This window comes from Triplophysa dalaica, chromosome 13 (genome assembly GCF_015846415.1).
Source record: "Triplophysa dalaica isolate WHDGS20190420 chromosome 13, ASM1584641v1, whole genome shotgun sequence".
In the NCBI taxonomy this organism is placed as follows: Eukaryota; Metazoa; Chordata; class Actinopteri; order Cypriniformes; family Nemacheilidae; genus Triplophysa; species Triplophysa dalaica.
In genome coordinates, this window is record NC_079554.1 from 16,357,003 (window position 1) to 16,384,868 (window position 27,866).

The following is a 27,866-nucleotide window of genomic DNA, read 5'->3' on the forward strand; positions in this document are numbered from 1 at the left end:
AACAGTCGAAAGGTTAAAACTCATGTAAAACCTCCCTCCAATTTTTTAATTCACAGAAATTAAATGTGCACCACTCATGCTATTTTAAGTACTAGCTGTTGAAAGCAAACTTGATTATATCTTAAACATGTAAACACCTCTTATAAACAGTGTTTTGTTTTCTTAAAGCAGCAGGACTATCACAACAAGTTTTGCGTTGCATAACCCAGATTGAATAATCCTTTTGTGGCCAGAAACACTTGGCTTAATGTGTTGACTGCAGATGATCATAAAAGCTTGAAAGGAGGAAGCCACAAAAGATTTATCCCTGTGCTCTTTTGAATCTACAGAGTTTGACAGTGGTGCCTTCAAGCATTGCTCTGTAATTAGATGTAATGATATGTGGTAAAGATTGAAATAAGACAGCCGGCAGCATAATCCTATAGAATGTGTATTTAAGTTTATTTATTTTTCATTATCTTATGACAAATATATTTATATACACATGTAGCACTTTGACGGTCACACAAATCTTTCCACAAGGGCCTGCTCTCTGTATAAAGCATTTTCAATACCACAAAAGCGTGTTTAGTGCATTAACCTTTACCCTAAAGCAAGGTCTGTGATTGTTTATTGACGTGTACTTGTATTTAAATGGACATACTCGCTCTGACCAATGTCATTTTATTTTATGAATGTATTGCTGTTTGTGCTTAAAGGTGCATTCGTAACTTAAAGAATCACTTCCTATCTGTTCGTATAACTGGTTTGAATCTATTCTTTCTAAAGCAGCGAGTTATTAAGTTCAATGCGGGCACTGTTCTCAGATCAGCTCTAAAGGGCTCATATGTTCCAACTGCAGAAATCAGCCTTGACAGTATTTCAAAGGCCAGTAATTTCTCTTTTTACTCTATGAATCCGCCCGGACAGATGCTGGAAGCCTGCAGTGACCTGTGGAGGTCTGGTTGTTGGCTTAAGTTTTTTTCTTGTTTTGAAGAATGACTGCTCTCTTTGTTTCCAAGCTCCGTTTGATTTGAAGCAACTTTTCCAATCAGGGTACAAAACCAAAGCAAAAGTTGACAGAAGCACAGAGAAAGAGAGACGGTACAGAAAGGAAAAAGAACATTTGAGGGAAATTCTGTTCTGCGTCACTCACGGACTGTAGCAATCTAAACCTAAAGTCCACAACAATTGCTTTTCAGAATTGGTTGAACTTGATCCCGTCATTTATTCTCACCATAAACAAGCTGAATTAAAGGCAGATTTGCTCTTTGAAGTGCGATGGAGACACAAGCGCTGTGTTTTGCCTCCTGCAAACAGAATTCGACCCGAAACATGAAATGCTTGCTCAGAGGAGGTCTTGTACACTGTGTTTATGGTTTGCTCTGGGAAAATGCCTGGCTGGACATCTTGTCACACATAATACAGTAGTTGATCTCATGCACTTTTTGTTGTACTGCATTTAGTAACGCTAGTATGATCAGAATGAGTTTTACAACGACTTTTACATGTACATAAACATGAGTGGTTGCTCTGTCACTAAGTCATTTTTCAATTTGAATCAGATGCGGAGGATTTTTGTTAAACGTATACAGATGACAACACGTTAAAGGGACAGTTCACCCAAAATTGACTTTATTTGGGAATGCACATGGTGACATATAGTGTTCTGTGCAAGATACGTACAGTATACATCAACACAAAGACATACAGACGTGTCAATATGCATAATAGAAATTTGAGCTCAGTGACACAAAATGGTATTTGTTTACTTTTCAAGTAACCAATCGGCAATATGTATTGCCACCGGCAGCGCCAGGGGGGGTCTTGGGGGGTCTCAAGACCCGCCCAAAAAACGCCTTGACCCCCCATTTAACCCCCCACCGCCTCCGTGATTAAAAAATATTTAATATATATTAAAATATATATATCCGGGATAAAGATTTAACAATGGCCCTCTTCAAACTACGCAGAACAATAATAATTCATAATTTATTCGACATTTAAAAAATATAAACATAAGAATCACTGCGACGCCCCATGAACGTTGCTGCCGCTGCGCCTTACGTCATTGCGTTCATGGCGCTGCCGCGAGCCCGCAAGTGCTGCAACGCACTTTATATCTTTAAGCTAAAAATGGATCGCTTCGTCATACCTAAAAACAAATTTGGTAAAAAAAAAATGCAGTATGTAAATTGACAATGCAATTGTGTATCTAAATATACATTTCAAATAACGTATGTGCAACATTAAGTGCAAAATGAAAATAAAAATTCAATTATATCAATTACATTTGGGAGTTCCTACAGGGGTTTTATGATTACAATATGACGTATATACAATTTTTATTCATTTAATGTTGCACATACGTTATTTGAAATGGAAAGGATTTAACCGAGGATTTAAGCCATGGCCCAGACGAGAAACCAAGACAGCCTAAATTAAAATCATAACCGTGTCGTTCTTTTGGATCGCAGGGGCAGCTAGCATCCAAGGGTTTTAGTTACTCATGGTTCAAAAAGTACCAGTGTCTTGAATATTCTGTCAAAAAATATTTTTTGACAGGTTTTATTTGTTTAGTAGCAGTAATATGCAGTTATTAGCCATGTCCACTGTATTTTTTGGGGGTTTTCATGAGACCCCCCTTGAAATGACCAGGACCCCCCATTGCCCCCCCCAATCAAAAGTGTCTGGAGCCGCCACTGTGTATTGCATCCAAAAAAATATTTTACACACAGCTTCCATAAAGAAATACCAACCCTCCAAACTTACACACTTAAATAATTCGGTTGGTTCTGCCTCCCAGTATGTTGCTGGTGTCACTTCCTCTCCTGGCAGGAAGTCTGAACCTGCACTTCAAAAAGATGACACGAGATGGATAGAGCAATGAGTGAGGCTGAGAGTGCCAGACTTTAGATCTTCCATCAATGCACCTCGGCAAGAATCTCCATGTCCATCTCCGTTTTTTCTCTCGTGTACTTTTCATTCCCAAGAATTTAAAGAAATATGACTAAGGTAGCATAGAAAACCGTCTATACCAACTCTACCTGGTGATTTCACAAATAACATTGAAAATTGCCGTTAAAAAATATGCTGATGAAGAACAGAGAGCGGTAATGACTACCTCAGAACTTTGATCTGACGGTTAGCTCTTTATGATGAATGGTTTTCATCGCATGGCTTTTTGTTGTTGACCGGGCAGCTGAACTGTTCTTTTAAACTCGGATTACTGTCCTTCCTCTTTTTATTTAAAACAGATGGGGAAGTAATTAATTGTTGTTTTTAGAGAGTGACGTGATGTCATTGAAGAGATGATGTATGATGTATTTCCTGTGAATCACAGCAAAGGAAAGAGGATTTAGCATTAAAGGAATAGTTCACCAAAAAATGACAATTAAGTTATTGTTTACTCCTCATGTTGTTACACAATCACATGCCTTTTTTGACAACGATGTCTTTGTGATAACAGTGTAGGCAACATGAATTGTCATTGTATGGCAAGCTATGTAACAATTCCTTAAAAATGTCTGCTTTTGTACTTTGGAAAGACATTAGAGAAGATATAACTTATTTTCACTGGATAAATTCGAAGTAATTTAATGATAAATATAGCGGTAAAATCTAAGAAAAAGTCAAAAGTACAGACAATAAATAAGTCATCTTGTAATAAATAATTTTACCAGCCATTATGGTGCAGTACCCTAATGTCTGAAATGAAGCCAGGACTCTCTGTGGGAGTATCGGCCTGCAGTATGGAAGTGAGCTCGAATAAGAGGGTCATCCGTCACACGGCATGCTCAGCAACGTACACATTTCCCCGGGTAAAGTATCACAGGCCTGCTAGGACTGGGGAACTCCAGCAGGAACATCAGATGTTCAGCCAAGAAAGCTTTGGTCTGGTATTCGATGTCAACCTGAAAAGTAATTTGACTGTTAAAATGTATGGTTTGTATTCTTAAATTCTACAAGATGTAATGTTCCCTCTCAAAGTTACAGTAAAGAATGCTTTTTTAAAGATTGCCAGTGGAAACCAACTGAGCAACGTTCTTAAGTATCTCAGTGCTGAGGATCTATTGTTGATGGATGACAGGCAGTGATGTTTAAGGACATTTATGATTGGATTCAGCATGCACTCCTTGCGATCTTATGTTGAGGGGCTGATCTTTTTCTAAACTTCTGGGGTTTTTGCTCGGTTGACACTTACTTTTTGTATAAAATGTATTATTTACACTGAACTTCATTAATCATCAATTCTCGGCTTTAACACCCAATGTAGCTGTAGTCTTGTCCGCCAATGGACTCCTAGAGCTCTTGTGACCTCTCCTTCAAAGAAACTGGAATTGGTGGTGCAATATTTTTGAGGGATTTTTGAGGAGAGAGTATCCTGTGGCTTTCGTGCCTGTATGTTCTGCTTGCTTTAGCTTGCATGTTAGACTCAATGGGGTTGGCATAGTCTATGGAAAAGCTCTCCCCTCGACTCAGTGTGATGCTGGCACACGGGCCGAAGCTCTGCTGTACATGTACCACCGGCACCGTCCTGTGCCATCACATGTGGAAAGAATTTACAAATGGGAGAAAGAGAGAGAGGAGTGGGGGGGCGGCAAATAGAAAAGAGATGCAACAGATACAACAAAAGAACAATGAAATTAGAAAGAGTTGATTTGAAAAGATGTTGGGTGAAATGAGGTCCAAAGCTATTCTTTTTTAGATGCATAGTCATAAAAATATTAGGTTTGAACCAGATTCGAAAGGAGATTACCATTGCCCCCCCCCCTTTATTTCAACTCTCTGTCACCATGGCAACCAGCAAAGAAGGATGTTCTGGGGAACTGATTCACCAATCTGGCCGTCTCCAAAATTATCTATAGGAAACCATAAGACCTGACAAAACATCACAATCATCATATGTAATGTGAATCAGTGCAACAATTTCTTGAGTCATAGATTGGTGGGTTATTCTGCTGTACGCAGATGGACTCGGACTGTGTGCGGTGTAGCTGTGACTGTTGATTTTCTGCTTGATTTATGTCTGTGTTAAACAGAGCGCAGACTCTGAGGTCTAAACCCTCTCGGGTTTAGATTCTGTCAGCCTCATACAAACACATGAACCATGTCATAATCACCGTAATTACAAGATGCGAAAAGTCAAATAAACACAGAAACTGGAAAAAAATAATGCATGTTTTCATTGGGCCGTGAAAGTGTAATTCTGGGTTTACTTTGAATCGGATGAGAGACATTACAAGCCTTTTTTAGCTTGTAAGCCTTTTTTAAAAGCACATCGGGCTGTTTTATATGTTTTTCTAGCGATATCTAAAAGCATTTTTTCATTGAGTTCATACAAGACTATGATAGCTTGCTATCTGATTTATTATTTAATAATTGAAATATTTCACGGCATATAATCGTAGTATGTTTAAACCTTAATGTTATTGCTTGAGTTTTACAGTACATTATATTGTATCTCCAGAAAGTCCTAAATTTATAAACATAGACAAAAGTTATAAATGTTCTGGTACATTAAGGGGCGGTTTCCCGGAAAGGGCTTAAGCCCATCCCAGACTAACATAAATGTTAGAGCTTTCTTAATCTTAAAAAATATTGGTGTGATTGTTTTGTCTCCAGATGCCCACTAGTGATGTTTTTTTGTAAAGTATGTTTTTAAAAAAGACTTAAACATCCTGGTCCTGTTGTAAACTAACCCCTGTCCGGGAAACCGCCTCCAAGAGCGTAGAGTTGTATAGAATGTATGCAGATATCATTGCACAGTTCATGTGGTCATGCAGTAATTTGTATTGAATGTTTAGATGGCAGACTTCTTGGCAAATTTCAACATAGCTTTTGACATTGTAAAGATCTCTTCTGAAACTCTTGTTGAGAAATGTGAGATGTACCAGATCTAGGACCTGGATTAACAAAACATTCTTACCCAAGTCTAATTTTAAAAATTTAAAAAATTAAAACATATGTTTTTATTTCTACTTTAGGAAAAAAACTGAATAAATCAACTGGAAAAAAACTGAATAAATCAATGAAAAAGAAAATATATTTTCGTGAAAAACTGTCGCAAATAATATCTCATCTTAGAATTCACAGTGTAAACTGTTAAGAAGTTTTTTTAATGCTTAACATTTTTGTGAATCCATTCCACGACACACAAGTCACTATTTGCATTCCATGAAATCTCTGTATATAAAACTGTTGAGATATTAAATCAATCTAATTTATCCGTTTTTTTTATCTTTGGGTTACATCGCCTTATATGCCATACAAAATGAAGTATGAAGTGCTGTACGTCTGTGTTTGATTCCTCCTGATTTAGTTTTTGGCACCCTGTAGAACAAAAGTGCTTCACTTTGTCTTTTAATCACATTATTACATTTAAAAAATCTGTTTGTCAGTGTTCCGTCAAACTTTCTGAACACTGATGAAAGGATAGAGAAGTGAACAGCAGTTGTGACTTAGGAAGAAACTGTCCCCGACACAGGGCGCCATGGCAACGCTAAAACTGTCTACAGTACATGCAAATGAGAAAGATGCAGTGCCATTCATGAATACATTTCTGAACCATTCAGGCTTTAGTTACATCTTTGTATTTTATCGTTTAGCTAGTCTTGTGTAAGCGACTGCAGTCATAACAAGATAAATTTGACGAATCAAGCATGGATTTTAATATTGTTAATACAGTATCCTATATCGGTTAATGCCGAGTAAGATGCACATGCATATAAAATAATAAAAAATGACTCCCATAAATGATGGAGTTTATTCTGTCATTTTTAATTTCTAATCCAAACTGCATGTAATCTGTGCCGTCTGTCACCCGACAGCTTTATTTTGCTTTAAAATATTTTTTATTTGAGACTGTTCCAGAACTAGTTTACATTAGCTCCATCCTAAAAGCAAATTTCAAGTACTCAAAAAGTGTCCTGACTCCAGATCAGTCAGTCACTCTGAGAGTAAATGAAGGATGTGTGTACAGCGCACAGAAGCTCAGTCTTTACTCTCCTCATGTCAGAGACATAATGTCTTGGTGACAGTAAGACAGAGTCCAGACGCCAATGTGTCTCTTGACGAATATGTCAAACCTCCTATTTTACCCCACAACGGAAAACCTCAGACCTCCAAAAGTCAAGATCCCTTCACTGACAGACAGAGCGGCAGAATTAACCTCATCGGGCACAGACCCACAAGGAAAAAGAACTAGGCACAGAACACAGTATCGCATTTATGTAATCAACTCTACTTGACAAAGTTTATATGCATTAACTGGGAAGACTAAATCTGTGTGCACGTGTGTATGTGCGTGTGTGTGTGTGTGAGAGAGTGTGCGTGCGTGTTCACGGATGTTTTTGTGTTTGTTTCCCCGTTCTGTAGGCTAAATCATTGAATTTATTTTAAACTGTGAGTCCTGATCCATTTTATTGTGATCTGCTTATAATCTGTCATAATATCTTTTCCTGTATGGAAGAAAGTGGAAAGTGTTTTTGTTGATATGTGTACTGTATCTTGGTTGGGGTTCAAAGAAGTTGACACTTACACGAGAGAGATCCCGCTACAGGATTCCACAGTGACAGCTGGTACAAGATACCTCACGAAAATAACCCTGCTCAGTCCACACTTCCTACAGATTAGAGCCACACTGCCCTCCTATGGTTAGACATATTCACAAACAAACCCAAAGTGTGCGTGCAAATGTCAACATTGGTGTATTTCTGCAAGCTAAATAGGGCTGGCTTAACATGAATAATACTACTGTAATGAATCAGACTTGATGAATTAAACCTGATTTGCGTGTTTCCTTTAATGCAAGCACAGGGATCTTCTAAACGTTGGTTGATGGGTTGGTTTAAACAAGTCTGTCCTAGTTTTTATTTATTGTTGACATGAAGTGAGAATGGGGGCAACAGTGTAGGGCACTCGATCCAGTTGAATCTAGATGTATCTACTTTGAGACGAACTGTCTCTCGTTCTCTTTCTAGATCAGCTTACTTTTTAGATGTCCATGATTCTCAAATTTAATTCCCATGTTGGCTGTTGAAGTGAAAAAAGACCCCCATATCACTCTGAAAGCCCCCTCCTTTTCCCCCCACAGCATGCATTGGGGGTAGACCCCTCTAGGAGGAGGACCCTCAGTGTCACTTGTGGTTCAATCAGTTCATGTTGTTGTGGTTGTAGTTTAGGGAAACCTGCTACGTCTTATTTAGCTTCTTTTAGATCTTTTCACACTTTATTTTACCATTTTATGCGAACGTGCGATTTAGGCAATGGGGAAAAAATGAGGGGTCTGAGAACCCCGAGCTGAAGACGGTCATGTTTAACGGCTATCGTACTATTTCACAGCACCTCAATGACCTGAAGAAGGAGAACTTCAGCCTCAAGCTTCGCATCTACTTCCTGGAGGAACGTTTCCAGCAGAAGTTTGACGACAGCAGCAGCGAGGATGTCCACCGCAGGGTGAGTGTCAACTGGTTGAGAGGTGTGGGGACATGTAAACCAGTCAATTTTTGCAACTTTATGAACCAATTATTAGCCATAAAGATTTTATATTATATGACAATGTATTTTACAGACATTTTCAAGTAAAGCTGTCAGATATGTATAGTGTATAGTGCAGCATTTGTTGTGCTGGCTTGGCAAATGCAAGGACCTAAATAACCCACAGACAGCGCAGCAGACACACACATCTTTAAGTTAAGCAGTGAACAACAACTGCAACCTGCATATGTGCTACCGAAGGCTGTGTATAAATAAGATATTTTAATATGGATAAGCAGTCTCCCGCACCTGCCGCAAACCGAGGATCATAGTGTTGTAGGCTGTCTGACTCGGGTTACTTTGGGGAGGTAAAAGTGACACTCTCTCCCAGCTGTCATGTATGTAAGGCAAGGCAAGGCATTCACATTTTTCTGTTAAACTCAAATTGTTATGCTAATCTTCTCATGCGCATTTGTAAAAAGTTTCCTATAAAAAGAGAAGAATACAAAATAAAAGCATTGCAGTGGGGTCTTAGACATTTTGACCCTACTCTCCAGAGCCTGACCCTCAACCTCCAAACTTGTCGGTATATTGTACGAATTGGGCAAAACACTAAACTTGAGAAGTATTTATTGGATAAAATGATATTCTCTCCAAAGCAGAGCTTCAGTTTACACTCCAAGTACAACTATGCAACATGAACCGAAAGTTTTTTACCCAAGACGTTGTATTATATTTTGTGGTGCCTGGTTATTATGTTAATGCATGGAAAACACAATTTGGTGAAGTAAATTGAACAGTTTGATTTATAAGAACCCATAAACGTTTATTTTGTCAAAGACTTCAAACAGCATGGGTTATCTGTTCTGATAACACTAATACTAATACTATAACTAAATTATGTCTGTGCATGAAAAGCGAGGGTGTTACTGCCAAGAAAGTGCTATGGCTATCTGACCTTTTGAAGTAAACCTGCTCCGATAAAACAAATATTGGTCCCACTGACCTAAATCAGCATCATTAATCATTGATATGGACTGATTCATGACAGCTGCTCCTCACCGCCATCATTCATCAGAGTGTACTGGCAAAGGTTTCTTTGGATTATTATGGGATACATACCTATATTTACACAAGTGGGCACTGATCTCTCTGAGAGTCTCTGGTGTCGAGAGTTTAAAAAAGTTGCTGTTGCTGAGGTGCGGTGCATTGTGGGAAAGAAAAAATAGAGGGGGCTGCTGCGGGTACATATGAAGGAGACAGCTTAGAGAGCGAGATGGCAGGTGGTTGTGTCTGCTTCTCTATTTTAGGGTCTCTTTACAGCCACGTGACTACAGCTGCACGTGCAGAGGGCTCACGGACGACTCTGCAGACTCAGCAGAGATTTGGACATAACTTAATAATTTACAGCTTTTCTTTTAAAATGTGAATTCAGCATATTTTTGAACCCGAAAAATTATTTTATCTGAGGAGACAAATAATCAGGATTTTAAAATAAATTACACATTTTATAAAAAAACATTGTCTAGGTATATGATAAAACTTCAATAGCTAAAGCCATGCAGGTGAAAGCTTGTAAGTCATGCGTTGATGAATTTAATATAGGGATAGCATGCGGTTCTCACGCCATGCTCCAAATGTCAGGCATTCAAGTCAGTGTGGTATTGCACGTACTGTAAACAAACACATAGACTTAGAAGTATGAGTATGGACCTCACATAAAATAACATTATTTCTTATGCCCTATACCTGACTATACCCCAAACCTAATCCTCACACAATTCATATATGATCATTTCAGATTGCTTTTTGAATCATGAATATTTTTTCATCTCTGTCTCTCACTAGTATAAATTAGTATTTGTAAAAGATGATATGCAAAAACATATGCATGAAACATGATTTTTGTGTTACAATCCCACTTTTGTCGAAGACAGTTGAACATGATTTTAAGGACTTGATTCTCTTGTTTTTCAGAACATTGAGCTGAAGGTTGAGGTGGAGAGTTTGAAACAGGAACTCCAGGAAAAACAAGAGCAACTTGACAATGCACTGTAAGTATCTTACACCATAAACATTATTCCCATTATTCATTCTCCATCACTTATATTCATTACTTATGTAGATGTATTTACATTAATCCCTTGCAGCTATGAAAACAAAGTGAAATAATAGTATTTAGCACAGGTTGTGAACCCAAACATAGGCACAAAAATCCACCAGGAAAGCAGTTCAACTGCCTCTGAGTCTGTCTTATACTGTAAATCGATCCTCTTTCTCAATCAGAATCCTGGCTCAGTGCCTGCTACTATCAGCATCACTGCTTCTCATAACTAACAGCCATGTCAGACATGTCACACAGAAGCACAAATCAGGCACATCTTAAAAGACAAGACTTGCTGTGTATGTAGAAAGAAATTGCTAAGTCTAAGGTAATAAAAACATAACACTTCACTATGTAAGGTTTTTATAGACCTCTGATGCCATAGTTTTGTATATTATAATGCATTTCCGTTCAAGTTTTGTGTTTAAAGTTTACATTTACAGTAGGCTCTATTGTACTTATGTAATTGGTCCGATTTGCCCGCTTTGTGTGGGCCTCGAACCACCGTCGGTCCTGATGGGAGACGGGCACTTTATTGAGGAAGCTAAAGACCGAGGCTTCTAGCGTTTGTTGCTAGTGCGTCTCTGTTGGTCGGGGAATGAGGTTTACCTCGCACATCTCTCTCTCGCTGGCCTCTGTTACACTTACAGGGATGACCTATAAATGAGACCCCATTCCCTTGTGTTATTCTTTGGTTGACATCATTGTTCTGTTAAAGAACCGGCTGCCATATTTCATTTCCATCACACGCTGTGTTCATATCTACTGATTATATCTACCTGGAGAACTAGGTCTTTGCTGCCAAGCAAAATTCCCCTTACACTTTCTCACTATTCGCTCTAGGGCTCAGAACGAACATTAAACGCTCTAGCACAGAAAACTGTCATGAATTCAGTGACATCTTCGCAGGCTTTGATTAGTGATGGGAGTGACCGGGACTGCGGCTCAGACCGCTCTCCAGCCTAATGGATGTCCTGGCGAGGTAGACAAAAACCCAGAGGTGTTGTTTGCTCTGGATCAAACGCATACGGCAGGGTGAGAACCACAGCAATCATCACGTTTGAAAACAGCTCGGTAGAAATGGAGCAAGGGAGCTGGAAAAGTTGTTAGGAGGTCCCGAGAGGGCCGCTCTTTAGTTCTAGAGTGATGTGTTGAGTGAGGGACACTCCTGAATACTTAAAGTATCCGAGCAACACCCTTCGCACACTCAGAGAATTATTAAGCGCATCCCAACAGAGAGACGATCGAAGATTGTTACAGCTCCCTTTTGTGACTCTTTTACTTGCTTTCACACTTAATATCCCTTTTAGGAGTTGAAAAATGAAATGAAACTGGTTTACAGAGTCTAAAATGTATGAATGTGCTCTGGGACAAAGATCAAATAAATTAGACGTGACAATGAGAAGTCATTTCTTTAAGGGTGCATTATATGGACTAGGGATGCTCTGCTCAGTTATACATGCCAAGGACGATGACGATTTCCTTATTAATGCTTAAAGTTGTAGTGAGAATTCTTCAATAATTTCTCCTTATGTCATTTAAAACTTGTATGACTTTCTTATGCAAACACAAAATATATTTTGAATCTAACTTCTCTTCATCAGAAGTCTTTCAGTTACCCCATATTATTTTATAGATTATTGTGCAAAACAAATATTGTTCAGTGCTGTCCCTCTTCTAACAAAATGACTGGATTTGTTCCGGTCTATATAAAGTCCCTCTTTACGAAACACTCTGATTTGTAAAGGTGACCAGGTCTTTCGTTATTGGCTTCCGCTTCTCATGCTATTGTGATTGGTCGATGCCCTTCTCAGTGCACTGGTATTCAAAAACTTTGGCTCCTGCAATAAACAGTAACAATGGCGTCAACTTCCCTTTATCTGTTAAAAACATGCGGATCGATCGAAGTGTAACGGAGGTCTATTAGTGCATAAGCAAAAGTCAATCTTTGTTAGAGATAGCACATTTTTTTCCTACTATGGCTGACCGAATGGTGCCAGACCAGTTATATTAAATAACACTAATAACAGAAGTGTTAGTTTTGCCATTTTATATTGGACCCGAGTTGGATGATAAAACAAGCAGATTACCAGGAGACAATTGCAAGCAGGACTTCAATGGAAGTTTCATATGCGCACACACACACAATATCAGTGTATTACACAGAACAGCTTTCACATTCAATGTTAAAGTCATGGAAGCTGTTATTTGACTGTTGGTTATCTTAGAATGTGTGTCGCTGAATTTTTATTACCAGCTGTAGGACTGTTATGAAAGTGAAAGTAGTTTAGCGCGTAGCTCAGTCAAATGTTTACGATCTCTGATAACCAAACACTATTCCAGCGGCTCTTCCTCTTGTCTAAGGAAGACCTCGCCCATTTTTTGGCATATTCCTGTGGGCGGAGGTTATTAAAAGCACTCGGAATGGTGACATCATGTACCCAGGAAGTAGTGGGCTGTAGTCCGATCCAGCCGTTCCCTGTAGTCCTTGAAAAGCAAATTCTGTTAAAGATAATATCTCGCTTGGCACTGAACTTTGAGCTTTATCATTTTGCAGGTATTATTTATGCTCTAACAGCAACATTACACACTAACTAAAGGTTGAAATATGGGGTCTCGGGGAACATGCTCTTTTAGTTATGAGAGACAGGTAACGTGGGTTTTGTACCTGAAACAATCTATTAATTTTCTTCAAGTGCAGCACATTCAGAGCTTTTTATTTTCATGTATTTTCATTTTTACCTTGTAGAGCTATTGGCTTTTGATAAAAGTAAACAACTAAAAGGAATACAACAGCTGTTAATTTGGCGATGCGTTTTCTCAGTTTAATTAAACAGGCCCATCCCATTGTGAAGAATAATTATGCCAATAGACTGTTCTGTTTGTAACATAAACATGATTGACTGTAACCTGCTTCAAATTATTATTTTGTCTGTATTCTGCCAGGTTGATGTCATTTGTCATTTACATCATGTCATTTATAATGTAAATACTGCTCCAATAACCGTTCTATTGTAGTATTAAGAAAAACCTGAGTAAATCCTTTCTGTTGTGTTTTTATGTGCTAAGTAGTTTAACATGGATGTTATCCAAATGTTGTGCGACCACGCTTTCGTCCAACTTTCACTTTCTCCTCATCTGTTCTTTTTTCTTCCTTGTCCATGAAAATGCACAATTTTTACACGTGTCTTGATTTTTCGTTTAGATAAGTAATTTAATTACTTATTTGAAGTGTTTTGTGTGCTGTATTCTCTATTTATGAAGTACAGTACACTTGCATTGTAGTTGTGTTCACTCTTTGGAATGATTAGCCTAATAAAGACTTTTTTTTACAGTTTACCATAATGTCTTATAAACGTACATATTTATCGTGTAGTATAGTGGCAGTGTAAACAAAAACTGTACTAAACTTAGTGGTTGACTAAACTGGAATTGTACTTCGAAGTGCATTTAAACAAAAAAGTATAAACAAAAAAGCTGTACTAAACTAGTTGTGTACTAAATTAGATGTGTACTACGAAGTGCACTACGAAGAGCCCTTAGGGGTGCCCTTAGAAGTACACTTCTTAGTACGATTCTTAGTACACTTCGTAAAACACTTCCTAGTACACAACTAGTTGAGTAAAAGAGTTAAACTAAACTAGTTGTGCAGTAAACGAGAAGTGTACTACGAAGTTCAATACGAAGTGTAATATGAAGTGCACTACAAAGTGTCCCAGGAGTGCCCTTAAAAGTACACTTCGTAGTACACAGCTGGTTTAGTAAACAACTAAACACAGTACACAATAGTTGCAGTATAAAAAACAGTCCTTAACAAGTTGTGTACTACAAAGTGCATTTAAATAAAAATGTATAAACAAAAGACAGAACTAAAATAGTTGTGCGATAAACCAGAAGTATACTAAATTAGTTGTCTACTACAAAGTGCACTACGAAGTGTCCTTCTAAGAGTGCACTACTTCAAAATACACTTCGTAGTATACTTCGAAGTGTACTACGAAGTGACCTTAGGAGTGCTATTAGAAGGACACTTCGAAGTACACAACTAGTTAAGTCCACAACTTAACACAGTACACAAACAGCAGTTAACTTGTTGTGTACTAAATTAGTTGCATACCAAGGACGATGATGATGTCCTAATTAATGCATAAAATTTTAGTTGTGAAGACGCACATGATGACAGAATTATTTTGGGGGGTGAACTATCCTTTGAAGTTTCGAGGGTGTGCATCCTTTTTCCATTTGTCTTAACATGTTTGTTTTGATGCATTCTTTCTGAATTGTTTAATAAGAGTCTATGTCACTTCCCAGGACCACAGCAGAGACCCTGACCAATCAGAATGAAGTGGAGGTCCAACGGCGTTGTGAAGAAAGGCAGCAGGAGATTCGACACATACAAGAGGTTCTGGAAACCAAGATCCGACTTCTGCAGGAGGTGCATTTCAAGTTTTAAAAGACAATACATACAGATGTGTGATATTGATTTGTTTATTTATTTGGAGATGTATTTATTTCGCTTTCAGGAAGCTCAGCTTGCAAGAAGTGAAGCAGAAAAAATGGCTTCTCTTGCCGACTTAGAGTCCCAGCACTGTTTGGCTCTGGAAAGGAGGATGATGATGGAGATGCAGGGAGATGAGCCTTCATCTGTCACAGAACAGCAGGAGAATAACAGGTGTAATGATCAATCATCTCAACATGGCAAAATCAACTACAATTGATCCTATGCTTCTGTGGATTTCTATATAAATGATACTATATATGGTAACTACATGCTTTCTTTTAGTCTGATAGATGAACTGAATAAAAAAGTATTCAGGAGGGAACAGGAGGCAGCTGCTCTGATCGCAGAAAGGGATTGTCTTGCTACAAAAGTAACACAGCTGGAGGAACAAGTGCAGAACCTGGATGCTCCCCTCCAGCAGAAAGAAAAACATATACAGGTAGCTCTACAATCGGGCGGATATTGTGTCCTATAATACCCACTACACACACCACTAACCTAGTTAAATCTGTGTCACCTCGTCAGCAGCCATTGTGTTATTACATGCTTAGGCACAGACACAGGAATAGAAACGTACAGGTTGTTTAAACATTGTGATTTGGTTATAACAGTGATGGGGTCATGCTGTTTATTTATAGATGTATATTCAACATTTCTGGTGTCATAGAGATCTTTAGACGAATGCTTGTAACCAAACAGTTCTTGGCCATCACTGACTACCATAGTATTAAAAATGATAATGGTATTCAAAAGTGCCCCAAAACTTTTTGCTGTCCTACATTTTACAAAATATCTTATTCTGTGTTCTACAGAACAAAAAACATGTATGAAGAATTATAGAATTGTAGTCAATGGGGTCCAATAACTGTTTGGTTAGAAGCATTCCTCCAAATATCTTTCTCTGTGTTCATCACAACAAAGACATTTTATACAGATTTGTAACAACTCGAAGGTGAGTAAATGATGACATAATATATATTTTTGGTTCAACTGTTCCTTTAAAATCTGATATCTGGGGTATGTGATCATGCACAAAAGATCTGGCTCTACTATAACTCGATTTGGCTAGCCTGTAATTATGTCACTTTTGCTTTCGGCCCCTATTCAACCCAAAAAAGAATATGGGTTCAGATATCTGATTGTATTTATAAACTCAGTCATGCCCATAGCTTTGTAAATAGGTCAGCGCCACAGTGACACTTACTGGAATGATTCAATGTTTCATCCAAATTAGAATACTTACAGTGAGGGAGTAAATAACAAACAGAGAGATTTATATTCACCCAATAGCCATTTGTAGAAATAACAGTAGATTTAGGGTGGGTTGCACCAACAAAGGTTAGGCTTAAATCAAGATTAAATCGAGGTTTATTTAATAATTCCGTTGCACCAACCTGTAAACCATGTTTAAACCATCAGGTTAATATTTAAGATATCATTTGATCAGGGTTTTAATTTTACAGTAAATCTAGATTCATTTTAATTCTATTGCTCAATTATTTGAAACTCTGATTTATCCCTCTAAACTCTGTTTACTTGAATCCTTGTTGGTGCATCCTTAGATTTTTATAGGGAAAAGTATAGGTCCGTCCCAAATCGCGCATTTATGCACTATTCTAAGTCTACTCGCAATATAAATATTGCGAGTAGAGTTTTTATAGCTTTAGGAAACGTGGTGCAATAGAATCACTAGTGGTCAGATAGAGACATCTAGTGGCAGTTTAAAGTCATTGCAAGGGAAGATTTATCAGGGATAAAGTGTTTTGGTATTCAAAAAGCCTAGTCATTTAAAATTAAGAATGTAACTGAACAGCTTTTGTAACGTATACAGAAAATCACGAGTTTAGACGTTGAGACGTCTAATTTATATTATATGCTTTAACTTAATAACATTATCTTTATAAAAAAACTAAAATAGGACAACCCGCTACTTAATGTCTTGGAACTATACAAATTGCCGATCTAGTGACTGTCTAATATAAACGCCTTGAAGTCTTTACTGAATGCATATATTTAAATGAACTAAAACCGCTACTTGCAGCGTTGTCAGCTGTGTGAATGACGTAGGTGCGCCATCTAGTGGCGGCGGCGGCCACAGTATTCTTCATTTTTGTGTTCAATTATTTTTTAATGAATATTGCTGATTACAATCAAATTAAAAGTTGCCCTAATGTACTACTCAAGGGGTGCCATTTGTTAATGCAATCTTCTTTGACATTAGCATAAGATATTTGCAAAAAGCACATTTTATTAAAAATTGTTTAGGTGACAGTTAAACAAATAAACATTTAAACTGACATTTCCAAAATTGCCAGACAGAATTAGTTCATTATAATAGTTTGTTTTTGTGTTGCTATGTGAATAATGTAACAGTACTATTAACAGACTATTTTGGGGTGGGGGGTTGGTCGAGGGTGCATGCAGTCTTCCTTCTTTTTGTCCTTGGCTGCCTGATTTACAGAATAGCAGTTATTGCTCGCAAGCACACACATTAACTACCATATTCAAACATTTTAGCCAAAAGCAAGCTTGCTTATTTATTATTAAAGTTTCATGGTGTTTTTATTTTCTTCTTTTAAGTAATCTTACAAATGAAACAAGCAATTACTTCATACTTGTAAAGTATAGGGACTAATAATGGAAACCTAATTATTTAACTTCACTCTCTCTCTTTGCAACTCTTCCACCTAAGTGATTTGTAGGCATAAACAATGAGACAATTTTACATTTGCCTGATTTGGATAAATAGGTTTTTGATTATGGGTGGGCTTGTTTTAGTGCTGTTATGGTATTCTGTCTACTTTGTCTATATATTTCACTGATAAGTGAATGACAAATTCACACAGTCACACTAAACACACTGCCAGACTGTGCAAATGGGGCCTATTCACATGTAAGCTTTTGGTTATTTCTCTATGGGCAACAGGGTCATTAACAATTCATTAGGTCCATTAGTGTCCATAAGGCTGCTGCCTTAGCAAATCTGGTTACTGCAGTACTGATAACTTGCTGTTATTACATACAAACATTAAGCAGCAGTAGTCGGATCCATTATGACAGACAGATTTTCTGTTTTGAATATGGAAAGTAGTATGTAAGGTAGTGTCAGTGTACCGTGGCTTGTTGCCCTGTGTACGACCGACACCACTGCAAAACATCGAGGGGTGATCGGAATGTAAAAATATAGGATTTGACGATAAAGCAACACATTTAATGGTAGCTTGCTATAGTAATAAGTTATCGCATTATTGGTAGATTTGGTTTATTTTAAATCGGTAGCATGCATTACAGAAGCGCATGTTTTCGACACCCCTCTTTGTTCACAAAATGGTATGCGCCATTTGTTTCTTCAGCTCGCTCGCTCTTGCCACATCGATTCTCCTCCGTTGGCTTTAAAATGAAAACCCGGCTACACGGAAATCTCATGACACATCAAGAGGGACTGTCTGACGTTGTATGATGGACATTATGATGATATTTTCTTGTAAATTAACGGGTAATGACTGTTATATAAAAGCAGCAGTCGGGCGGTGGGATTTAAACGATGACAGCGCTCGTGTCATGTCAGCGTCTTCAGAGGAAACCCAGTGAAACATAATCTGGAGGACAGACCGCGCATCTTTATTTCCTGGAGGAGAGCATCTCGACATCGATCTTTCTTCTCGACAGAGACAGCTATAGATATCTCTGCCGACGCGTATAGAAACGTCTCCTTAAAGGACATCAATAAAACGACGTATTGTTTGTGCTTACGTCATTGAAATGATGATACAAATATATTTTTAATCTGTGGTGAGGAAAAAGAGATGGAAACTTTTTGTAGCATGACATCATTCTCATTTTAGCCTTGGTGGGTTCTAGAAACCTTGGCTCAAACTGCTGTCTACTATTAATAAATTGAATATTTATGATGTTGGACTCGAAGATGAAGGACGTGTGCCGTATATGTGCCAGGGAGTTGTGTGGTAACCAACGGCGATGGATCTTCCACCCCACTGCCAAGCTAAGTATGCAAGTCCTGTTGTCCTATGCACTGGGCAGAGAGATGACCCGAGATGGCCGGGGAGAGTTCGCGTGCAGCAAGTGCACCTTCATGCTGGACCGAATGTACCGTTTCGACACTGTGATCGCCAGGGTTGAGGCGCTGTCCATTGAACGCATGCATAAGCTCTTATTGGAGAAAGACAGGCTCAGACAGTGCATCGGTGGACTTTATCGGAAAAACAACGCTGAGGACTTTGGGGAGATAGATGGGGGTGCGGGTGACTCCCCTGTTGCAGACTTTTCTGGGTTGGCTGAAGCTAAATACACTGCACTTCTGCAGGAAGACCTGACATACTCTGTCTATGAGTCCTGGGCTGAACAAGGCCCTCAAGACCAGGACCACCAAAACCCTGGTCAACACCATCATCAATGCCCCGCAGCAATGGACAGCGCTTCCGGACCCCGTCCCAGGAAGTGCAGGGGGTGTGCTGCGTTACGAGTAGCAGATTCAGATTATGAGGCCGTCTGCAAGGTTCCCAGGAAAGTAGGCCGAAGCACCTCTTGCGGTCCCTCTACTCGGTACTCCAGCAGTGTCCAAGACAATCCTGAGGAGTCTTTACCATCTGCTCCACCGCAAGAACCAGAGATTGCAGAGAACAACCAAACTTGCCATTCTACTGACCCGGAGCGCACCAGTGTGAGTCCTGCCACGTCTGTGGAGTCTTTGGACACTGCCCTAGATGTCACCCAAGAGTCTTGTTCCAAAGTCCATCCAAACATTATTCAGGAGGAAACTGAAGAGGAATGTTCACCTATTAGAAGGCCTGAGTCGCTCTCTGGAAGCACATCCAGGCCTGGATCTGTGTGTGGACTGGAGGTGGCCCTCAGTCTGCTTAGAAGCTATGAATATCACCCCATCCAAAGCCCCCAAGGTAGTCGGATTCCTGTGCTCATGAAACCTAACGCTACAGCCGTGGAGAGTCTTTACCCGCTGCTACAGGTGACTCCCACAGGGCCGGATTGTACCCTTTCCCCACACCTTCAGGATGCTTCATCCAGCATCCAGCAGGAACTGCAGCAAGAGCTGGAAGAAATGGAGAACCTGTGGTTTGATGAATATATCCCGTGCAGGCCTTTGGGAAATCAGAAGGTACACGAGGAGATCTACAGATTCACAGTGAAGAGCTTTTTCGTTGAATACAGAGAATGAATGAATTCAGAATGGTGTTTGAAAATAATATTTTCTTATCAGATTTTATTGGCTTGTTTGTATAAAAAGAGATATAGATTTATAGGTTAAGAATTCCCCCAGCTGTTCAGTTTTTCCTCCCAGAGCATACCCATTATCATCTTAGCAACTCTGTCATAGCAACCGTTGTTGAGCAACAAGGCTTCCTGCCACAATCCTATTTAAAAGAATCCTTATATTCAGTCTCCTTCAGTCTGATCTTAAATAATCGATAGTTAGCAATACCATTTGTATAGTTCTGCATTATTTCAGGTAGACGGATGTTTATTTTTTACACTGTGTGTGATGGATGGACTAAAAACCAAAGACACAAGGCTTGATTATTAATAGGAACATTAGTACACTGAAAGAGAAATAGCACGGAGTGAAAATGAAAACAAGGAAGCGAAAGACACGCCACCATGAAAAAATATGACTTCCTGAGGAAGTCATAGAGAGAGACTACAGCCAGAACTGTTTATTCTGCACCGTGTGTGTTCTCGTGCTTAGTCGTCAAGTAAACTAGATTTTTCTGCAGAACTATCCTAAAGTTATTTGTGTGATCTGGGTTTCAGAGTTTGATCGAGGAACAACAGTCTCGGCTGGTGCAGTATGAGAAGGCGACGTGTCAGTGTGTCAGTGAACTGCAGAAAGCCCAACAGCAGGTCCAGTCTCTCCAGGCCAAGATCAGAGAGAGTGATTCCAACAATGAGGTATGATTGGACTTTTTTGGTTAAACCCAAAAACTGAATCACTGGGTTTGTGTTTTATCCAGCAGCTGTGATTTGTTAAAGTTTTTGTACAAATGTTCTTTTGTTTGCTATGCGTGTTGCTATGATGTTACGTCATCTCTCAGGGGATCATGAGATCATTGTTTTGTGTGTGCAGAAGCTACACCAGAGGCTCGAGGAGATGGAAAGTGAACTAAACTCTGTCAGAGAAGCAGCATGTGGTCAGGAGAGAACAATACAGACCTTGAGTGACTCGCTTAACACTAAAGATTGTGAGGTATGTCTGTATCTCAAGCTGAAAGTGGTGACTGGAGTATTATGCATTTCCCATAGGCTCTGTTGTTCACAATTGAACAATCAAGATCCTTCTATCGTCATAAGTCTATTTAAGTTCGTATTCCTTAAATACCCATTTTGCTTATTTTGTAAGATCTTTATATTAAAAACTATAATGTTCTTTGTGCTTAGATTACCGATCTCCATCGGCTCATTGAGGAACAAAAAGAGCTTTTACTCGCTCTAAATCAACAGAACAATCATTACCATTTTCAACAACAGCAGGTGAGAACTCTTTTTTTCACTTGATGCTCACTTAAAGGAACAGTTCTTGGCCACCATTGACTACCATGCTAGGAAAAATAGCTTCATAAATGTCTTTGTTCTGGTGAACACAAAAGAAGATATTTTGAAGAATGTAGGAAAGAAACAGCTCTGGGGCACCTTTGACTACCTTTTCCTATTTTCCAAGAACTGCTTGGTTACAAATATCTCTGTGTTCTACCAAACAAAGAAATGTATACAGATTTGGAACAACTCGGGTTGAGCAAATGATGACAGAATTTAAATTTTGGGGTGAATTGTTCCTTTTTAAGATCACACAACTCAGATTCTCATGGTAGTTTCCTCTCATCCCTGATCGTTTGTGTCCGCCACTCTTTGCAGGCATCTGGTGTGGCTCCGAGCCGAATGCAGGCTGATCTCTTGGATCTCCAGGGCTCTCATTTCTCAGCCCAGTTGGAGCTACAAAGCTTCCAAAGAGCGCAGCAGCAGAGCCAGAGACGAGAAGATGACCTGTCCCGTGAGAACCAGCGCCTCCGAGCCGACCTGCAGGAAGCACTGCAGCACCAGCAGGACACAAACAGACACAACCAGGATCTGCTCTCCGCTCTACAGAAAGCTCGCTCTGAGCTCCAACAAGTGGAGGAGAAATGGAAAGAAGAAAGGAGTGGCCGAGAGAAAGAGGTTGAGGAGCAAGAGAGGACCATCAGAGAGCTGAAGACGTCACTTGAGAACAAAGAGCGTTGGATACAAGTAAGGAACATGGACTTGAAGATAGCACTCATACACATTAGACAATGCAGTTATAATATATATCCCTGTTTGGTCAGGATTACAATGAGCTGATGGACGGTCCAAGAGAGCCAGGCATGAACAAAGACAACCTCATTCACAAGCTCAAACAACGCATTCAGGAAAGAGACCGAGCATTAGAAGTAAATAAGCACACGCATGCAACCCAGAAGGTTTTTTATCATTTATACTAACAAGTGTTTAACACTCACTCACTCTCTATCTCAGCGAGCGGTTGATGAGAAGTTCATGTGCATCGAGCAGAAAGAAGATGAGTTGCGTAAACTGCAGCTAGTGCTGAGAGAGAAAGAGAGAGACCAGGAGAGACTTCAGTGTGTGCTGTCCAACAACGAGGAAACCATCACGGTACTGACACTCACATACAACTAAAACATCTTATAAATACAACATTAAAGTACATGTACGATTTTCATACAGTCGTCAGTTCCAGTGAATTTGCGCACTTCTTAAAGGGACAGTTTGCTTAAAAATAAAAAGCCTGACTTCATTTATTAACCCTCAAGTTTTTCTAAATCCGTATAAATGTATTTGTTATGATGAACACAGAGAAAGATATTTAGAAGAATGCTTATAACAAGACTTTCATAGTAGGAAAAATTACAATGCTAGACAAAAGTGACCCAGAAAGATTTGCTATCGTGCATTCTCCGAAACATCTTTTGTGTTCAACAGAACAGAGAAATGTATAAACGCACGTCTTTCTACTATGGCAGTCAAACGGGTCCAAGAATTGATTGGTTACAAGCATTCTTCCAAATATCTTTCTCCGAGTTCATCATCTTTGTTCACAACATAATAGGTGGTGGCAGGTCACAGAGGCATTTAAGCGGCAATACTTAATGTACAGATCTAATATTTGGACAAATTTGAGTATGAAGTGTTTCTTTGTGTGTGTTTTAACAGAGTCTGGAGGTGTTGCTGCGTGGTAAAGGTTTAGAGCTCGAGCAGGTGTGTGAAGCTTGGCGCAGCACTCAGTGTGTTCAGCGAGAACGAGAGGATTCACACAAACGCAGTCTGAGAGAAAGAGACGCTCTAATAAGTCAGCTGCAGATGTCATTGCACACACGCACCAAAGAAGCAGAGGTGAACAAATACACTTCACATTTCCTGCATGTGTGTGTTCTTATTTAGTCTTCTGATTCATTCCTGTAGTTAAGGGAGCGTTGTGATTCAAGCAAAGTTGGAACCCACTAACTGAATGAATACCTTCACTATATTGTCGCCCAGCATTAGAAAAAAGCATCTGCCAAATACATCAACAGATTTGTTCTCTTTGCAGGAAATGACTGCGGTTCTGCTCAGCAAGGTGTCCGTTGGGTCCAACGAGGTGGCCGAGGAGCTCAAGTCTCGCCTTCAGCTGAAGGAGCGTCTGTTTCAGGAGCTGCTGTCGGACCGCAGCAGACAGACACAAGAACACCATCAGCACGTCCAGGACCTGCTCAACACTATCAATGCCAGAGAGCAGTACATCAAGGTGACACTTCATCAGTGATCTCTTAATTACATGCATTGTAAAAGCAAATCCACTCTACATCTTATAAGATACACTGATTCTCCCAGGAGTCTGCTGGGCGTTTAGGTCAGGTGATGGCCGAACAGACCGCTCGCTTGCAGGAGCTACGCAGACAGCTTGAGTCAACAGACCCTCGGTCAACCCCACCAGAACCTCCCGCTGACACGCAGAGGCTTCTGGATGAGCTCCAGCTGGCTCTACGCAGAGAAAGAGAGGCACAGGACCAGCTGACCACCCTGCGCTCCACCTTGGCCTCACACCGAGATCAACTCCACGCCCAGGCTTCAGATCTAGAGGCCTTGACCAGGACTGTGAACATTAAAGAGGAAATCATCAAGGTTTGTGGTCTTTGCAGGTTTTATGATAGTACATTTTTATGGAAATCTGTATATATTTAGCAAAGTTTCTATTTTAGGACTTACAAATGCAGTTGGTGGAACCATCAGGTTTGCCACTAGTAGATCGATTGTGCCAAGAACTACAGGAGCTGAGGGAGAGGATCGGACATCAGGAGCCCATCTGTGTTAATCACAAGGTCAGTCAAGATGAGTCTATAAAAATGAGTCACAAATGGCGACTTAAAGGGAATCCGAAAATCATTATTGAGAGTTGAATCACTGTATGTTATATATGTATTGTTTGCTTGTTTTCTAAGCAGGCTGTTTTGGATCCATTGGTGTCCATGGATACAGGACAGGCAGTCAGACCTCATGCTGATTTTGGAGGTGGGGGCGGGCTGCAGTTTGGTCTGTAATGTGGCCTTCCAGAGGACAATTGATGCATTGCATTGAATTAATATTTTGCTAGCTAGATGAGCATGTTCTCATATTAGGAAAAGTTGAAATTAGTAATAATTATATTTAAGGGCTTTTAATGGCTGCAGGATTCTAACAACGTAATGTTGACTTGTTTGTGTTTTGTGTTGTGCAAGAAGTTACTTTGTTTTTAACACAGTCAGTCATTTTTTAATGAATTATTTTGCCTAATTTTACTAATATACGCCATTGTTATCGTTAACTATAATAACATTTATAAAAGAAAAATAAATTTATTAATTTAGCCCAAAAGGTAATATATTTTAGTCACTGTGTTCACTTTAGACAGTAAACATCTTTAAAATCTCTAGAAAGCTTTTGTAAACAACTGTACTTCTCTGAAAGGACTGTTGAAATGTGATTGCTTTGTTGTTGTCGTCATTATTTAGAATAATTGTTATTTAATAATTTATTACAATTATAGCAGTTTGTTAGGAGCATATTTAGCCTTTATGTAGTCCTTGGCCTGATATATAACAACAGAAGTGTTCCTTTGCATGCAAAATAACCAGAAGTGAGATTTGTAATGTGTAATATGCAAAATATTTGCACTTGAAAATCACTTGCGTACATTGTGTTTCTACCTAACAGATGCCTTCATGAACATTTGATAAATGAGTGAAGTGTTTGTTTGGATGTCTGCTTTCTTATATAAATGTAATACTTTTTGTACGTCTTGTGCCATGGTCATTTTGACTCACAGTTGATTGTTTAATGAAACATACTAAAACAAAACTCTTTGCAAGTCGCTTTGGATAAAAGCGTCTACTAAATGATTAAATGTAAAACAACTGGGGCCACAAGGTGTATCAGGCTCTTCGGCCGTCCTCTCTCTCACTTTCTCTTCTCTAATTTTCCAAGTCACAAGCACAGTCTGCCCTCCCACATATAACTACCACACATTAAAACACACTGATTGTTGTATAGAACGGTGTGTTGCACGTTGACAAATCCAGAAATCCACAAAGTTGCATGAAGGCTGTTTTTAGAGACTACATAGAGCTAATCTCTCTGTGGCCTTGTGATGACACCAGCCAGAAACAAAAAGCACTCCTAAAGCTTCTTAAAGCTTATTAGAAACCTATGACATTAAATTATAAGTACTTTGCATTTCATGGATAAATGCATTGGTTGGTTACTAGTACAGAGTGCAGTTTCCTCTAGATAGATGGTTTCAGCAGTAGCTTAATTCCAAATCAATTAATTAATACAATTAAATATTAATATAAAATAAATTGTTATATTATAACCAAACATACACTGGATGTTAACTTCGGGCCATCACGTGCATCCAATGAAACCATCTATAAATGCTGCTGTTTTGATATTCAGTAATACTTATATCTCATTGGACAGCATCCCAATTTAAGCATGCTCAAATTTAGCATCCCATTTTGTCATATACAGTACAGTAGGTCCAACATTGTGGAAGGAATGTCATAGATGCGGTATACGTGATAAATTAATTTAATATGAATTTAGATATTTCAGGACAAGCCTATTCATGACTAATTGTCATACATCTCATTTTCGAACCTCTGTTTCTCTTATATGGCCAGGGGAAAACTTAATACACTGAATTTTCAATTTAGCTTCCAGTACAAACGCATACAGAGTCCTATTAAGACATTATTTCATACAATAATTTTGACTCACCAGTCAAAGACAGTCACTGTCTCTCTGAACATTTGTGTTTATTTACTTCTGCATCTTTTGTGCACATGCTTGCCTGCAAAATCGTTTGGTCAAAGAGTCAAAATGATCCTGGATTAGTTTGGTTTAGAAAAGAAGACTTTGTGAATAAGTTTTAGAAATAAACCTACTCAGAGTGAAGCGTGCTGTGATGTGCCTCGTTAAAGTATTCACTAGAGTCTCAATAGCGATGCATGCAACAGTCAGTGCACAGTGTCTTTGTGTAAATGCCTTTAGTTGTGTCTCTGTACTGACTGTGCAACGCTTTTACACCAGGTTTCACTTCAGATGATGGAGAGGAGGAGGAGGATGAAGAATGCAACAGTGAGTTTGCGGATAGTGCCGAAGATGAAGAGCGCTCCAAACTGACTGCGCAGTCTTTGCTCAACATGCAGGTAGGATGGTCGGCTGTTTACTAGACTTTACTGAATCAAACCATGTACTTTTGATCATTATTTCACATCGGCAAACACAAGTTAAAGGTCCAACAGTGTGTAATTTTTTTAAAGATCAAGAAATGCAATACAAGTATTACGGATTCAGGGGTGTATAAAGACGCGCTGCGTTTTTAGTACCAGAATGAACTTTCTTTATACATAAGTTACACCGCTGGTCTCAGGGATGCAAACCTTTCGGCGAAACCCGCCGTTTTGGATCCAAAATGGGTCATTATTGTAATTCGTCTGAATCCGATAAGCTTTTGCAAATGGGGGTCTGCGAGTCTTTGGACAGGATCGCGGAATATAGATGTAGTGGGATTGCGCAAAACCTGCGCGTTTCTGACATACTTCAACACAACCGTCACTAAGCAACAGGTAAATGCTCGCTTGTTTTCTTTGCCTTGAAAGGAATGAGCGGACTCAAGGAACACAATATGGGGAAACACACTGTGACAACCGCAATCATCGCATTTATGGAGAAGCCCTGTTGTGTAAAAAAACGTGCGCGATTACAGGCATCCTGTTGTGTGAATTAAACTGATCACCTTGAAGTTAACGTTGACACGGTTTACGTGAAGAGAGAACCCACGTGCAGGCAGCGGAACTGGGTAACACAAAACTTTATTAAACACGAACAAAACTAAATCCCACGATGGGGTTAGCACGGACATAACTAACAAGACAAACTGAAAACAAGAAACAAAAACCAGAACTTACCAATTAAACGACACGACTAAATGATAAGAAAATCCAAACACGGCAAAAATCATACAGGGTAGGTAAGACAAGGTAACGTTAGCAAGACCACGAAGACATGAACTTGAAGCATGAAGTCACGGTTAAGTATAAATACAAGTGCAACGAACAGGACAATGGACATGGGGATCTTATATAGGGAGACAGACAAAGGATAATAAACAAGTGGCAGGTGTGGATGATGAAACACTCAGGGAAAGTTAACAAGGAAACGATATGGCGGGAACAGAGACGAGGACCGGAGAGAGAGTATAGAAGGCCGAAAGGTTCAAAA

General features: G+C 39.2%; 1 protein-coding gene across 3 annotated transcripts in view; it reads left to right on the forward strand.

Annotated features, from left to right (window-relative positions):
- The window catches only part of pde4dip (phosphodiesterase 4D interacting protein), a 58,570-nt gene that overhangs the window by 14,411 nt on the left and 16,293 nt on the right, over positions 1-27,866 (forward strand). For 2 of the 3 annotated variants that reach the window (XM_056763900.1, XM_056763901.1), the window contains exons 4-20: positions 8,323-8,436; positions 10,435-10,511; positions 14,873-14,996; positions 15,085-15,233; positions 15,345-15,501; positions 20,850-20,987; positions 21,163-21,282; positions 21,474-21,566; positions 21,948-22,316; positions 22,394-22,498; positions 22,584-22,721; positions 23,280-23,459; positions 23,656-23,850; positions 23,937-24,227; positions 24,305-24,424; positions 24,545-24,614; positions 26,673-26,791. In XM_056763900.1, coding sequence (XP_056619878.1) covers positions 8,323-8,436; positions 10,435-10,511; positions 14,873-14,996; positions 15,085-15,233; positions 15,345-15,501; positions 20,850-20,987; positions 21,163-21,282; positions 21,474-21,566; positions 21,948-22,316; positions 22,394-22,498; positions 22,584-22,721; positions 23,280-23,459; positions 23,656-23,850; positions 23,937-24,227; positions 24,305-24,424; positions 24,545-24,614; positions 26,673-26,791 — 2,559 coding nt within the window. Of the gene's footprint in view, positions 1-8,322; positions 8,437-10,434; positions 10,512-14,872; positions 14,997-15,084; positions 15,234-15,344; positions 15,502-18,404; positions 20,197-20,849; positions 20,988-21,162; positions 21,283-21,473; positions 21,567-21,947; positions 22,317-22,393; positions 22,499-22,583; positions 22,722-23,279; positions 23,460-23,655; positions 23,851-23,936; positions 24,228-24,304; positions 24,425-24,544; positions 24,615-26,672; positions 26,792-27,866 lie in introns of those variants that run through there. The other variant, XM_056763899.1, reaches the window with a different exon arrangement.